Raw genomic sequence first — 15,659 nt, forward strand, 5'->3', positions numbered from 1 at the left:
TTGATGAAATTAACGTTCGCGTTTTAGTAATAAGGGAGTATATTTTGATTAGTAAAATATTGATAAAATTATTGCAAAATTTATCATTGATTATAGAAATGAGAATTCTTGAAATAATTTTATTTTATTTTCTGTGAAACATTATCTTGAATTTTGCAACATGTTAAATATTTATTAACGGATATTCCTAAGTTGTATTCCGCGTTAAATATTTATTAGAGGCAATTGGGACACCTTGTTCTTTCCTTGTTGATTGCGATCACTGTTTCGACGAGGGGACATTATCGCTCTCGCGTCAGGTGGGAGTTAGCGAACTCGTTCCGGTAAGAAGTTGAAACGATGTTCAATGTGGAGGATTATTCCTCGTCGATATCCATCGAGATCTATTCGTGAAATCTAGTTTGGTGCCAAAGAAATAGAAACTTGAAAGTTGAGACCCTGTTGACTTTATTACAGGACTGAAATTAAACCCGGATTTTGTCGATAGTTTCCGGGACCAATGATTTTGGCAATGAGTCAACAGCGACTACTATACACGTTTTAAAGTCGAACTGCATCGCGCATATTAATTAAATAGTATGTTTTGAGAGAAAAATTTTTTCTTCATTTTGTGTTAAATGTTCTTCCATTGGTATTAATATTTCAGTATTAATACCTATTACATTAATGATAATAAAGTACATTTTTAAAAATTAATCTTCAACAAAGACTGTAGCGAAGATGTATATTTTATTTTTTAACTTTTGATTTCTTTCAATTTAGTATAATAATTTATATTATTCTATAGTAAAAGACATACGCATATCGTAAGATCCAATTTAAAAAATTTTGATTTTGATTAATTTTGCATATAAGTTATAATAAAGCACATGTATTTTATATTCCTTCGTATTATATATATATATAACCACATATATATAACCACTTCTCCATAAATTTATTTAATCTATATACATTTTTCAATAAAAAGAGATAATTTTGAACAATGGCAGAACGTATCTTTTGCGCGCGAATGTTAATATCTATAACTTATACGCAAATGCGGTTAGGTGCACACAACTGGATTAACGGGAGATTTCCTGCGATCCTATCGTCTTGTGCGATTTGCCGCTCGTGACTCTCCCGACTCTCCGTCTCACGTCATACACGATACATACACGACGGGTTGCCAGACACCGGAATTCCTCGCCTTATACCGTTTACTTGCCGTTACTCGCGATCGCCTGTTAATTATTAGTCGCGGTGTAATTACGTGCGTCATATGTTGCAAGCTGGTTTAGAGAAGGAAGGAAAAAACTTACCTAGACACCTGTAATTAGCATACAAAGGAAAAAACTTACCTAGACACCTGTAATTAGTATACAAAGTTATAAGTTTACGAACAAATAAGATTGCGTTAATAAGACGCTTCGTCATGAATGTGATATTTTTATCGCAAACGATTTTGCGCGGGTATTCCCTAACGGTGAATAGTGACCGTAAATTATCGTGAAAATATATATTTGATAATTGCATAATAATTATATGCAAAGATGTGATAAAAATGATAAAAACTGTTGTTGATTCGCTGTCAAAATCATTGCTATCGAGAGCTGTCTTGAAGAGGCGGAATTTGTTTTTTTTTCTATAAGTAGCAGGACTGGGGTAACGTTCGATTAGTCGATCGTTTAATTTTCCTTCACGGATTGATATCGCAAAACCTGACGAGAAGCAGAGCACATTCACTATTTACTTTGAAGCTCGTTCATCTCTGTATTGGATATTAACCGGTGTACCACTTGGCGGAAGGGCTTTGATCTGGTCAAATCGTTGAGCCAGTTATTCCAGCTATTTCCTCACTAAATTTGCGATTATTTTTTGCGATTTTTTAAAATCCATTAAATTTTAGAAAATAAAGCCTTAAAAAGTAATGCTGGCATTCTTACGCGTTTATGGATGGATGGTTCAGTTTGTTGATACACTATCGAGAGAAATCGAATATAGATGCACTTCCAAAAAATGCTGTGGAATCATATTTATTGTTATATAAAGCAATAATAATTACGAGGAACTCACGTTGCATCGAGTCCAATAAATAAATTGTAATAAATTTAAATACTGACTAAAATCTTTTTATATATATTATAAAGAATATTTTATTTTATTATGATTAATTAGATTATCGATATGTTATGACTAGAAAACATGTTCACAAAGAAACAAGATAAGAATGTGCTTTTGTATATACGCTCTATTATTTTAAAGCAAATTTCTATTTTCCGCTAGAAGCGCTCGTTTTATTCACTATTTATGCGACTCATTATTCTCGACGCATTCGCTTTAAACGCTTTTCTCAGATATAGTGCTTCTATCGCTGCCTCTCCTTTGTGGAGTACGCAACACTCGCTGATTACGGGTTATGGTCGTAGGTAATTCCCTGTCGTTACTCATTCTCCTCAAGCTGATATCTCTATCCAAGTGATTTTTATTCTTGGCACATTTTGGTCCCCGTACGTTCGCGTAGATAACGTAAACGGCGAGAATTCCCAACAGAAACATCGCGATTCCTACGCCGCTTACCGTCCACACCTGCAACGTGGAAACTTGCTTTATGTTACGTTTCTGAAATCCCGGCTTTTCGGAAATATGTAAATAAGAATTTAAGAAAATTTTAAAGTTTCCAAACAATTTCTTATTTTTTACCAATAATTTATTTTATAGCCTTCGTTAAGACAAATATTAACTACGAGAAACTACGATATTCTAAGAAATATAATTTTTGAGAAATTATAGTGTGTACCAAGAGCAAAAGAGAAATTTTTTGATAACTTTGAAACTTTCTTTAAATATATGATCTGTCACAAAAGCAATGACATTGTTTTATAATGTTAGTATATAAAGTTTTTAACAGTTAGTTTTTTTTTTAAATCAAACTCGAAAATTATTTAAAATAATATATCAAAAGATGTCACCATTGTCCACCACTCGTTATCGTCCATCCCCGAAACTAAGATCTGTGTCGCCTCGTTATTCTTTTCGTTCAGCATCTCAATCTCTTTGACGGCTCTAGCGCATCCTGACCGCGGTTCATTCTCTCCTTTCAGAAGTTCTCTAAACATGCGTGACACATCGCCGTTGTCTTCTGGCGTTCTGTGATTTTTCTCAGTTTCCTCCGTAACGTCCTCTTCTTTTTCGTCCGCTTTGCTGTCACCCCAATAAACTTGCGTTCTATTCTGGCGAACTATTATGCCACCCAGTCGCTCTAGATTACTAGTCTTCTTTTTCATAGACAGATCGAGGAATTTCGGTGCCGCTTCCGATTTCACATTGTGCGTCATTAATACGTTCGACACCATGTGATCCCAGTCCAAAGAGTTTATTTGATTTTTGCACTTTTTGTTTTTACTGTAATGTAATTGATGATTTAATCTTGCGCGAAGTTAACGTTATTTCAGCCTTTAGTTATTAATGAGATAGGTATGTACATAATTAGGTAGGCGTAAGATGTTTTGGCTCAGCTTTGAGCCATCTTCAGCGATGCAATAACAGTTATAAGTCCCGTATTAAAAATTATATTAAAATTTAAAAAAAGGTAATATTTATATATAAGTTATAATATTATGTGAATCTCTCTTTCTCGCGCGCGCGCGCGCGCGCGCGCGCGCGTGTGTGTGTGTGTGTGTGTGTGTGTGTGTGTGTGTGTGTGTGTGTGTGTGTGTGTGTGTGTGCGTGCGTGCGTGCGTGCGCGCGCGCGTGTGAATGGAATATAATATTCTATTCTCATGTATACAATGCTTCATAAATTACAATATTATCTAATCATACAAAACTAATGGATTAGTTTGCGATTATTTAGTTATCTATACAATTAGCTACAAGTCTGATAGTGTGATTAATTACGCTAGCAAAAGCTATTAAATCAATTTTTATCTTTAGGTACGCTTTGATACATAAGATAATTACCATCGATCAATAGACATTTTTCAATGCTCACCATAGTGCTTTTAAAGCTTTCACGTAAATTTCTATAGCATTTTCTAGCCATCTGACTTGCTTCAATTCTTTGGCTTCATAATTTCTAAAACCGTTATTGGGCGCCCACCATTTCGAATTCTTGACTCTCCACTCGAGATCGTTAATTACATTTCTATAAGAAAAGAACTTGATATGGAATATCTATTATATTTGAAAATTAAAATTATTGAGGTAAGTATTGTTAACATTAAATGTTATCAATAGAAGATCTATATTTGTAAAATTAAATCCGTAGATTTGTAATCATGAATCTGACGTGAATTACACATCTAAATTATACATCTAAAGCGAGCTTTAAATATATATCGCTTATTATATTAAACGCTTGTGTCGCTTGTTACAGTAATTGGTATTGCTATATTATAAACCATACGAAATAACTTGTTTTATTTTTTCTACTTCTTAATCTTAAAGTAATCATTAACATTAAATGTCGTCTTACGCAAGAAAGTAAATTACGAATGCAACAAATGTGTACATATCTAAGTGCATTGATATATTATAAAACGAGAGCAAAAATAATACTAAACTATTCCATCATATATTGACGCAAATGTTTTTGTGTATGTCTCTCTCATCTCGTGCATAGTACGCATGCGAAAAAGTAGATATTCATAAATATATTTTTTTCTTTTAATTTAGGGTCATTAGAAACACGAGTTTCGTGCACAGTTTTAATTTCTCGACTCTTCACGTTCCGAAAGAAATGGTAAAGGAATTATGAAAATATGAAGATATAGAAAAATTTACAAAGATGAAATAAAAACTCGTGTGCAGCTTCTAAAAAACACTTAACAGTAAAACATTGTCATAAGTAAACGTAGAAAAATATTTGAAGAAAATAAAATTAATTTAGATAACGCGAATGAGTTTTATTCGAATGAAAATGAGTTTTAATTACGAATTCGCTAGATGACATAAATTTTAATATTCACAATATTCTTTCACTGTAAAAGTAGAGCGTACGCGGCAAAATCACAGAAAATAACAAGATTTCTCTGCGTTGATTTAAGGATGGCCTCGACGCGGCTGTTATTCCGGTGAGTGAAACGTTGAAGTGTTGGAAAAAAAGCAAGGGTATCAGCAATTCACCGCGATTCATCTAGGATCCTTAACCTCGATTGAGTCCGACACATTCGACGGAAGTAGAAATCGTGATTTCAGACGTTTATTTACACATGGTATTTTAGTCGCATGGTATTTCAATCGGCACGTCATACGATTGGTGTAAAATTATTTCATCACGCAAATGTAGTTAAACGTTACTGACGGTTGAAGTAATAGTGAGGTCGGTAATAATAACGAGACATATGCGCATTTTTTAATGAGAGAATTCCGCAACACTTCTGCTAACAATGAAATATTACGATGCGATGCATAGAATGTTATATTGAAGGAAAAAAATTGAATTTCATCAATTACGCGTAATAATAAGGTACTTCAGTTGCGATAAAATCCATTGTAATTTATGGAGGATAACCATTTGATTACTCTGCTTCTAAGTAATCACGATCAATAATTCATTAACATTGTGTACGTAACTTCGCCAAACGGTTTGTGATTAATAATAAAATGGTAGCGAGATGCATCGTTGCCTTTATTTATGGTCACTTTGAGAACTGTTTATTATGAAGATTATAGTCATTAAAGATATGAATAAATATGAAATTACATAATAAATATGAAATTACATATTAGATAATCTTATTGATATTATACGATTTAATTTATAGTTTAAACAGATCGAAAAAATTTTCTTTCTCTTTAATTGTAATAACTGTATGAATTATTAATTGATATACCTTATTAAAAATTTACTATAACAAGAAATTTTCATCAATAAATAAATTATATTGTTCTTTAAAAAAATTGAGTAGATAAAGCTGTGTAAAATTTGCAAATAAATTTTGTGAAATCTGTTTGTAGTTACCTAGAATCTTCTAAAAGCAGTATGGTGTTACTTGAATTCATACGATTCAAATAGTCTTTTAAATTTCCCTCGCTGATAATTAATATGGTCGCATTTTTAGGCTCATTAAAGAACTTTTCTTCTGGTTTTCCAATATGTATGATATGTGACGTATAATCTATATATAAGCATCAAAATTACATTAATTGAGATTAATTGAGCATCTAAAATATTTAAATAATAAATTTATGGTATCTGTGTATGAATATCTGCTGAAGTTTAAATAATATAATTATTATGTGCGAAATATCAAAACATATCGGTAAAATGCGACTTATAAAACTTTTATAATCGCATCAATAAGACAACATTATGTTATACCTAGGCATGTAAATATGTGACATTTTAACCTCGCGACATTTAAAAAAATGTAAAAATTATTCTTGACTTGACATTTAATTATTAAAACTGTCGTTTCTGACTTACATTTTGTGTTATTAAAAAATATTACGCTAAAAATGAAACTTTTTACACAAAGAAAATAAGAACGTAATTTTAATTACCTTCTTCGTTGTTATCGTGAATTATAACACATAAGTTGTTTGCTATGGCATTTATCGTTAGTTTTTTTGCAATATTTTGTACGTCATCATCGTTTTCATCATTAACATTAGCTACTAATGTGAAGGATTTCCACTTTAAGATCTTTATCATTTTCAAGATTCCCTACAACAGAGATAATACGTGTTTCAATCAATTATTTATTAATATGAAATAGCGTGTAGAATAGAAAAAGTTTTAATTTTATTTTTATTTATTGGAAAGCATAACGAACAATATATCAAATTAGATGATATTTTCTAGAAATTGCAATTATTATGTCTTAAAAGAAAACTTAATTTTTTCCTCATATAATCTGCAGTCAAGCTTATACATAAAGTAAAATTAACAGTACAGTCTTTTTTGGTATTAACATAAGTTTTATATTACATGTCGAAAATTTTCACAGAAAATTCAAGTGTGATTAAACTGTTTTGTCGATCAATTAAGGAAAACTTTTAAATACATAACGTAATGCAATTTTTATGACCATATTTCTATTAATATATTATCATAGAAATATGTACGCATCATGAAAATATGTTGTTTGCGAAACTTATGCAAATCTCTAAAAAGAATTATATTATTAAACATTTTTTTTTTACTATAAATGTTACTAGGAGAAAAAATTAAGTTTTATTTAATCAATAACTATATATTATGATTATGTCGATATTAATATTATTTATGACAAAGTTATTATATAACCAATAAATAGATCTTTACTTTCAAATTCTACATAACTTACTTTATATTTTGATTACGTTTGAAAATTAATGATTACTATAATTGCCGAGTATTATTATTTACAAGTTTTTAACGTGTTACTTTTGTATGCCGAAATATTATCTGAGCAAGAAATATCTATATTATTAACGGAAAGAGACTATGATATTAGAATATAAGCATTCTAATATCAAAGTATCGAAATAAATGCCTAGTGAGTCATTTCTAAGACAGGAATATTTGTGCGCATTCTGCGTTGGTATAAATAGAAGCAATTAAGTAGCTATCTTTAGATAAATACCGAGATTATTTTCTGCAATTATGTCCCATTAATGTTTGATTGAGTACGATTCAACTATATATATACATAATATGTATATCATGATTCAATATACATTATATAAATTTTTATATCTAACAATACGACTTATGACTATGACAAAAAGGTCCGTATTCTTAGTTCACTTTTATCGATACTTTCATTTCTGATACTTTGATTTCGATAAAAGTGAACTGAGAATACGGGCCAAAGAATATATAAAGAAAAATTGTTATCAAAATTTTAATTTTGAACGCTTATATTTAAATAGATATATGTATCTATGCATACATTTTATTTTCAATACCTCTAGAAAATTACATTATATTATAAATTGTATTATAGTTTAATTTTAATTATAGCAAAAGTAAAATCGATTGAAGACCTAATACGCGCACCGTAATTAAATGCAATAGTAGGTATAATTAATACATCTACGTAAACTCAATACGCAGTTTAATACTGTTTTCTAACACTTTCAAACATGCTTGCGTAAGCATAATGAACTGCATTATTATTGCATTATTATTGCATTATGCAAACATTATGATGAGCTCATGCACCACAGTTAACTACTTTAATCGAAGTAATGATTTCTATCTTTGATTTATAGAGTCAAGTTTCAAGGCTTTCGATAAATAATAAACTCGAGAATATCAAGTATATTATTTATAAGTATATTATTTAATTAATTAATGACAAACACCTGTATTAAGTAGGAATTTGATTCCTCCGTTAAAGAGTGCAAATACGGAGAAATCGATGGTTTCTTGACAATGTGCGGCACTTTCAATATCGAAGTCACTTTGTGTACCGCTTCGGCATTGGTCATGGTATCCGGTCCAATAATTCCTATATAATTACGAGACAAATCAATTGACATTTCCGAAGTACCTGATAAATACGAACTTTACGTTTGTAAATATAGAGTATTTTCATTCGCGCTGTATTCTAGTTTACGAAAGACTAATTTTGTCAATTAATTTATTAGCTTTTAGTAATTACTGTAAATTATTTACACAAAACATTGAGATATTGATCCTACCTAGATAATGAGGTGGATGTAAACAGCTGATATCCGCCCATACTAAAGCCTTCATTGCCGCTTTCAGAGCACCTGTTATACTTCCGCACGTATCCAAAACAGTAATTTCTATAAATAGTTAATTTTGCGATTGAACTTTTTGTTTAATTACTACATTCAGTTTTTCATTGAAATTATTGTCGAATAATTATTCTGCATTCTACTCAGATATTTAGAGTGTTTGATCGAAATCAATTATTCTACTTCGTATTACTTTATTTTGATTTACCGATTTTGAATCCGTCGGTTTTGTTGTTCTGAATCTCTGCGAAAAGTTTGGCGGCCTCGTAGAGCGTAACGCCCCTCGTCGATAACTTTGTACACGCTGGATCATCGTGCACGCTTGTTAGAAATGAAATTTGCACAGTTTCGCCACATTCCGTGCGTGCACCGCAGGTGCACGCGGCGATCACCACGAGGATTACACACCAGGTTCGTGATACTCCCATGTGTGTTTTGAGTAAACCAGAGATCAATACAAATCGGATCGATTGCTCTGTGAGATCTTCAAAATTGAAAAACGCTTTTCTGTGATTTCTTATTATAGTAAAATATATGTACCAACACCCCTCCCCCCCCCAATAATGACAATATTAAATGAATAAATGCAGTTTTCTATCACATGCTGCATAACTCACCGACGTTGTAAAGTAGTTACAAAATTTTGTTCATCAATTAATCACAGCCAATACAATTAAAATTAATAAATGATTACCGTTTCAAATCATATAATCATTCTTTTACTTTTAAATGAATATTTAAGATATTATGATTATTTCCTTGTAAATTGGTAATTACAAACACAGTTATATAACACATGGGGGAAAAGGAAGAAGGCTGAAGTTTATGGGGACAAACTATTTACAATATATAATTCTTTTGAAAACGTATTACGGTGGAACGTTTCTTGTGACAGATTACTGAACTATTCGCTTCAAGTGCAGACCCTGATATTGAATTCCGGAAGCTTTACAAGGTGACCGATATACATTATGTGAATTTGTAAGGTTTTGAACGTGTCCTCGTACAGCAGAAGCTCTCAATCTACCATTTGAAGTAGCCCCAGGAAAACGAGAAAACGTTATAAACGTCATAAATTCTTAGTAGCAACTTTATAAGAAATAATAAAATTAGTTTAAAAAGAGATTTGATAAATTACACATATATATATTGTATTACAAAATTGTACCAATGGTATACAAATTGTACTTATCTTTCTTTCTATGTTTCAATATAAATATAAATTTTTTATGCTTTTTCTTTGTACTTTTTTATATTTATAGCATTAATTGAACGATTAATTGATATGATTAATTTTTTTAAATTAAAATATCACATTTATTAAATGTCGATAAATTTCGTGTTGACGATAAATTTTGTTTCGCGGAAATTTTATTTTAATTAACTCTTATTCGCTCTTTTTTTTTAGGAAAAAAGCAAAGAAAGACATTTATCTTTGTTGCAACGTTAAATTTTTAAAGTTTTAAATTTTTGTGTACCTAATTATGCTGCTTCAGATTACAAATAAAATTGCAATAAAACCTTAATAAAATTTTTGAATGTTAATAAAGAAAAAGAAAGGATACCATCATAAAAACCTAATTTATTTTTTAGATAATGATATCTGTAAGTAAATATACAGGTTGGTCGATATTAAAAAATAAGTAAAAAAATATAAAAATTAATTTAAAAATTTGTTTTTTATTTTTTACTTATTTTTTTACTAAAGTTTATCTTCTTATTAGTTGCGTCACAATTATCTTATATGACAATAATATTTTTTTATTTTGTTTGATTTGAGAACCTTTCTTAATTCATATATAAGCTTGTTAACATAGCAAGTCGATTGCTAAGAATCCTACTTAAATCCTAATTTAATCTCTCTTACATCATTTATTTACTTTTGTATTTTTTTTTCTTTGCGTAACCATTATGTGACTGAAATATATTAAAATCACACGTCGCTTTGACATGATACTTTTTACTAACATTATTTTTTATATTTTCTGTCTACTACATATAACATATCAAGTATTTGCCTTTTTTTTTCTATTTTATCTTATGTTGCAAGTAAAACATAAGTTGTTGCAACTATAACATAAGTTAAAATTATTAATTGTTAACTATCATATGTTACTGTTGTCAAAGATTATTTAAATTGATTCTGCAGTTTAAAAGAACATGGGCGTAGTATATTTTTATTTTTAAAAACTAAAGAAACTAATTAGATGAAGGTATTTATTATGAATAAATTATATTGTCGTGGGGGGGATTATACATATATTTATAATTGCATGAACTAAATCTGCTAGATACTTGTTAACCAATATCTTTATTGTCTGATAAATGTTATCATGAGTTTTTCTATATGATATAATATTGATAATACAGATGGCGGTAAAAATCAAGGAATCTACATATATGGTATTATGACTATATCAATTGTATTAAGCCCAAGCAGCACGAGATGGCACCACTATCTGATGAGAATCATGATAAATCATTTTTCCGCAGGGATGACTGATTCATATATAGTCATTTGGGCTTATAGCGAAACGGACTCGAGTTTACCTAATATATTGTGGATACTTACGTACACTTACACACCCATATATACACTTTTTATGATTGTTTTATAAATATTTGAGAAAAAATAAAGAAGCAAGATATAATTTAATTTAAAAAGAATAAAAAAAGATAAAATAATACTTATATAGATGAAGCAAAAGAGATAACTATTATTTATTTATATATACCTAAAAAAAATGACTACAAATTATTTAACACAACACTATAATATTATATTAATAATAGAGTATATTAATGATTTTAATAATTTGTTTATAAATACATTCTTTTTAGCGACTTGTCGGGTAATTCAACAAGTAACCGCCAAGGAATAATTTTGTAGTAGTAATTTTGATGGTACGCTTCATAAAAAATCTTACATATATATATATATATCTTATTGTTAATCATTTATGATTAACTATTGAATATATAGTTATAATTGAAAACACTATTGTGTAGATATAGTAGATTGAAGATATTATCATAGACATATTCATTTTTTATAATTTTAAATGGGAAATTCGTATTAATACTTTACACTTTTAATTGATTCAATTTTATCTTTGAACTTCAATATCTTAGCCATACTTTACTAGATAAATTTAAAGTATAATATAATATAAAGTAATATATTATACGCGCGGTGTATCATCTTCTCTATGCGTATCTAATTGATACATAAAACAGCTCGTGTTAATGAGTGCGATATAATTTATCTTATTGTGTTAGTGTCAGGACGGTAATTAGAAAACATTATGCCTAGCTTGACGAACGTTTTGTTTTGTTTACGAGGAAATGATTTGGGCAACTCCCTTTGATGTAGATAATCGCTCAGACAAATTATATCTACATAGGTGACCCACTACGCGAAATAGACACAGTCCGCTATCGAGTCATAATTCTTTCAACCAGGCGTGCAGACGGTTCGTGAGCCGATCTCTGCACTTCAAAGGCAAATAAGAAAAAGCGCGGAAGGATATATTTGCGTCCATGCTGGCCATTACTTACGTTGGCACAGGACCAACAATAACAGTGGCGGACTTTTAAAAGCTAGAGATGCGGGACTTCCTCGTATCTCAAACATCCCCATACCGTCCAGTTGTAGGTCGATGCAGACACAGCCTGCAATCTTTATCCATCTCTATCCACACGTCCGTCGGATGTTCGATAAATCCTCTGACGAATCCTCGACGAACAGTTTCACACTGAACTTCATAAGATATATGCTACAGGGAGAAAAAGACGAGAGAGGGAACACGATAGAAAACTTACTTACCCCGCTCGTGTTTCCAGCAAACTCCACTTTATTCTCATATTACATTTGGGTTTAGGAGGGTTTATTTTAACGGTGTCAATATTACGTCAGAATCACTGCAGCAGAGTCGAGTGGCACAATTCAGGCTCTTCAACAATATAAATTAGGTCAATGCGATGATTTTTAATATGATTTATGATTGTCATTTCTAATGACTTTCCGATGGCTATTACACGAATACTCATTTTATGATTTCAAATCGCTAGAAATTTCTTGTCATTGAGAAATTATCGTATTGTCCTATTTATCTGTGACAATATTTATCCCATTTTATCTTACGTATATTTCAAATTTACTGACATATTCCGAATTTATTGCAATTTTGCGATATTGCTAATGGAAATACATTCTCTAAATTCATTCCCTAAATTAATACTTTTTGATATTTGGAATGGAATTAACGTTTTGTAAGAGATAGATGCAAGTATATAAAATTTCGTAATATACATGGGAATACACCTTTTGCTTATTTTACTATTATTATTATTATAGTATTAGACTAATATAATTATTTTTTATAGTTTATCTTTCTCATTTCCTTTCCCTCTTTCTTTCGTCCATCATCGCGAGTGACTTGATTTGATCGTGAGAAATTACGAACGTCGATAAATTATAGTTTTACTAGTTTTGGCTCCGATCCGTTCAATGTTTACTTTATGACTTCTTTATACCATCACGTGTCTCACGGCACGTTTGAAATATAGCATTTGCTCGTAGGATAGATTCGGAACAAGTGCATACAATTGCGGAAATTAGCGAAAAATAGACTCACCGCGGCGTTGTGAAGAACGAAGTTTTTACCTGAAAAAAGAGAAATCAAGAGAGATACGAATTTAAGTTTTGATATCTAATTTAAAAAAAAATAAAACAAATCAGGTTGATTTAAAATTATTTAATGGAAGTAATAAAAGACACGGTGACTTTTCGCTAGTTTTAGAACACCCTGTGATTCTAGGACAAGAGTTATGACAGGCAGACGGACACGCGAAGTCATCCATTGCGGTTTACGTATTCCCGTTTAACTAACGCTCTTCTCACACGCATCGGTGACTGATCACATGCATAAAAATCAGTGTCAGTAACGTCATACCATAACTCTCCTGTGAGACTTCTGATTTCGGCCGCGACATCACGGTGCCTCCGCGACGTAACACGTTAACGCTGACAAATACCCGTGAAAGTTTATCTGTAATCGACCGGAAACGCGAAGACTGGCCTACATTTCGTAGCGTAAATTTTCCACAGAAAGGGAACGTAATTTTGTAAGTGAATGCTTCGATTGTCGGTATATAGCCTTATCACGAATCCATCTGGGGTTTTGATGTAATGAAATAAGTTAAAATAAATATTTATTCACATCGTAATTAATCTTCATATTTGCGCATTTTTATTGAGTAAAAATGAAGCCAGTTTACAATTTGCATACAACTTTAAATATTACCTATATTTATATATCTCAAATTTAAAGCGAATTTTACAGGTTTATTTTTACCCTCAACTCTCTGTGTAAAACGTTTTATGATTACACGTTCTAATATAAAACGAGGTTAATGGATAAACCGTTGAATTACGTTCGCTGTCATTCATTATAACTGTCGCGTCGACGTTTTCCTTTGCTCGGCATAATCGGGTCGCTTTGCGAGCTTTGTTGTTGCTTCTCTAGCCGTCGGCGCACTCGGCTCGTATGCGGATAGAAAAATTTTCGCGCCGTTTAGCAAGAACGACGCGCAATGGATCTTCGGCCGTGGAAGCGCCACGGTTGGAGAGATCGCGGAGTGTTGCATGCGCGTGACCCAATATGGAGAAATTGAGTCTCTCCCCGTTACACACCTACGTGTTATTCATCGACCGTTCAAGTGGCAATGCTAAGATTGATTGACTAGGCGATCGGCATAAGTAGAATACTGCATTCTTCGCGAATAAACGCGCGATCATTCGTCTCTTCGATCCCACGTCATTACCCGCGGATGCAAAATGTTGCGAGAGCAACACATGTTTTATTGTTCACTCCGAGATAACATTAAATGTAACGAATTAAACTTTGAAGGGATTATTAATGAAAGCTTTTCATGATTAATTTGTGTCGTTATTTTATGTCGATTAATATACAAAATAAATAATGAATCTGGACAATGCACGCGTAATTGCAATACAATTTTGTTTCGTTCATCAATAATTTAGAAAGAGCTCTATTCAGTTAAAATGTTAAGCAATTGCGATGTAAAACTCAGTGATAGACGGGCTTGATTGAAATGTTGTCATACATGACCACGTTTTCAATCAAGTACAGATATTCACTGATTATAAGTACGTCAACAATATACATATATACATATATAGGTCAAGCACTTCAAGTATACTTTTACTACTTGTAAGTAATAGATAAAACCGGAAACTGACAGCTCAATATTGAGAGGAATGGTGTATTTCAGTATTTTTTTTTATCTAGCGAAAGTATAGATATTGTAAGATAAAGTAAGAAAATTCGGAAACACAAAGTGTATCAATAACACATAGACTAAGCATTCTGTTTGCAGAATAGAGCGCAGATGCTCTTCTTAAAATGCTTTTTTTTAAGTTTTATGATTTAAAAAATATTTATACAAAAAATAAAAGAGAATTTCTTATCAGCAAAGGTAAGAAATAAAGAAAAATTAAAATAATTTTAACTTATTTTATGTAATTATATAGTTTTATGAAAATCGTTGAAGAATTGATATTAATTATTAATTATTAGGATGTTTTCGGATGTTTTTTTTAATCAGGATGGATGATTGGATATAAATATTCGGAAATGCACGCATGAGTAACGAGTTGAATTTATTATCAATAATATTGCCGAATCGAGCCAACTTCTATCGAGAGAGCCGTTTTTCAGGCGTCTGTGACGCTTGAAACAATCGTACAAAGCTATTTAGGAAACATGGTAGCTTATTGAACGATGAAACTCGCGTGTATCACGCGGCATACTCATGGGAATTCCTAAATTGTTGGCGAAATACCGGAGAATTTCTCGTATGAATTTGGCGCCGTTGATTACGCAACCTAGTTTAGCTACGTCATTGACGCCTTTCCGTATTGACGTATCGATAAATAAAATCTGCTAACGTTGACATGACAG

The 15,659-nt window shown here is 31.2% G+C and overlaps 1 protein-coding gene across 2 annotated transcripts; it reads right to left on the bottom strand.

Annotated features, from left to right (window-relative positions):
- Positions 1–1,999: 1,999 nt before the first annotated feature.
- Positions 2,000–9,757, bottom strand: LOC139767992 (uncharacterized). 2 transcript variants are annotated; one of them, XM_071697790.1, is made up of 9 exons: positions 9,518–9,757; positions 8,882–9,157; positions 8,614–8,721; positions 8,275–8,420; positions 6,487–6,649; positions 5,945–6,101; positions 3,974–4,126; positions 2,952–3,384; positions 2,000–2,568 (listed from the first exon to the last, which is right to left on the bottom strand). In XM_071697790.1, the coding sequence occupies exons 2-9, from the start codon at positions 9,099–9,101 to the stop codon at positions 2,320–2,322; spliced, it is 1,629 nt and encodes a 542-aa protein (XP_071553891.1). In that variant the 5' UTR covers positions 9,102–9,157; positions 9,518–9,757; the 3' UTR covers positions 2,000–2,319. The 2 variants fall into 2 exon arrangements, with proteins under 2 accessions (XP_071553891.1, XP_071553881.1); XM_071697780.1 differs by having other exon boundaries at positions 9,291–9,757.
- Between the last annotated feature and the right edge of the window lie 5,902 nt (positions 9,758–15,659).

This window comes from Temnothorax nylanderi, unplaced genomic scaffold (assembly GCF_030848795.1).
Source record: "Temnothorax nylanderi isolate EJ_2023f unplaced genomic scaffold, tnyl_v1.0 TNYL_tig0002_pilon, whole genome shotgun sequence".
Classification (NCBI taxonomy): Eukaryota; Metazoa; Arthropoda; class Insecta; order Hymenoptera; family Formicidae; genus Temnothorax; species Temnothorax nylanderi.

Coding starts and splice junctions, on each gene's coding strand:
- LOC139767992 (XM_071697790.1), bottom strand. CDS start 9,101: ATGGGAGTATCACGAACCTGGTGTGTAATCCTCGTGGTGATCGCCGCG. Junction 8,421..8,613: donor ACATCCACCTCATTATCTAG/GTAGGATCAATA, acceptor GTAATTATATAG/GAATTATTGGACCGGATACC. Junction 2,569..2,951: donor ATAACGAGTGGTGGACAATG/GTGACATCTTTT, acceptor TCCACGTTGCAG/GTGTGGACGGTAAGCGGCGT.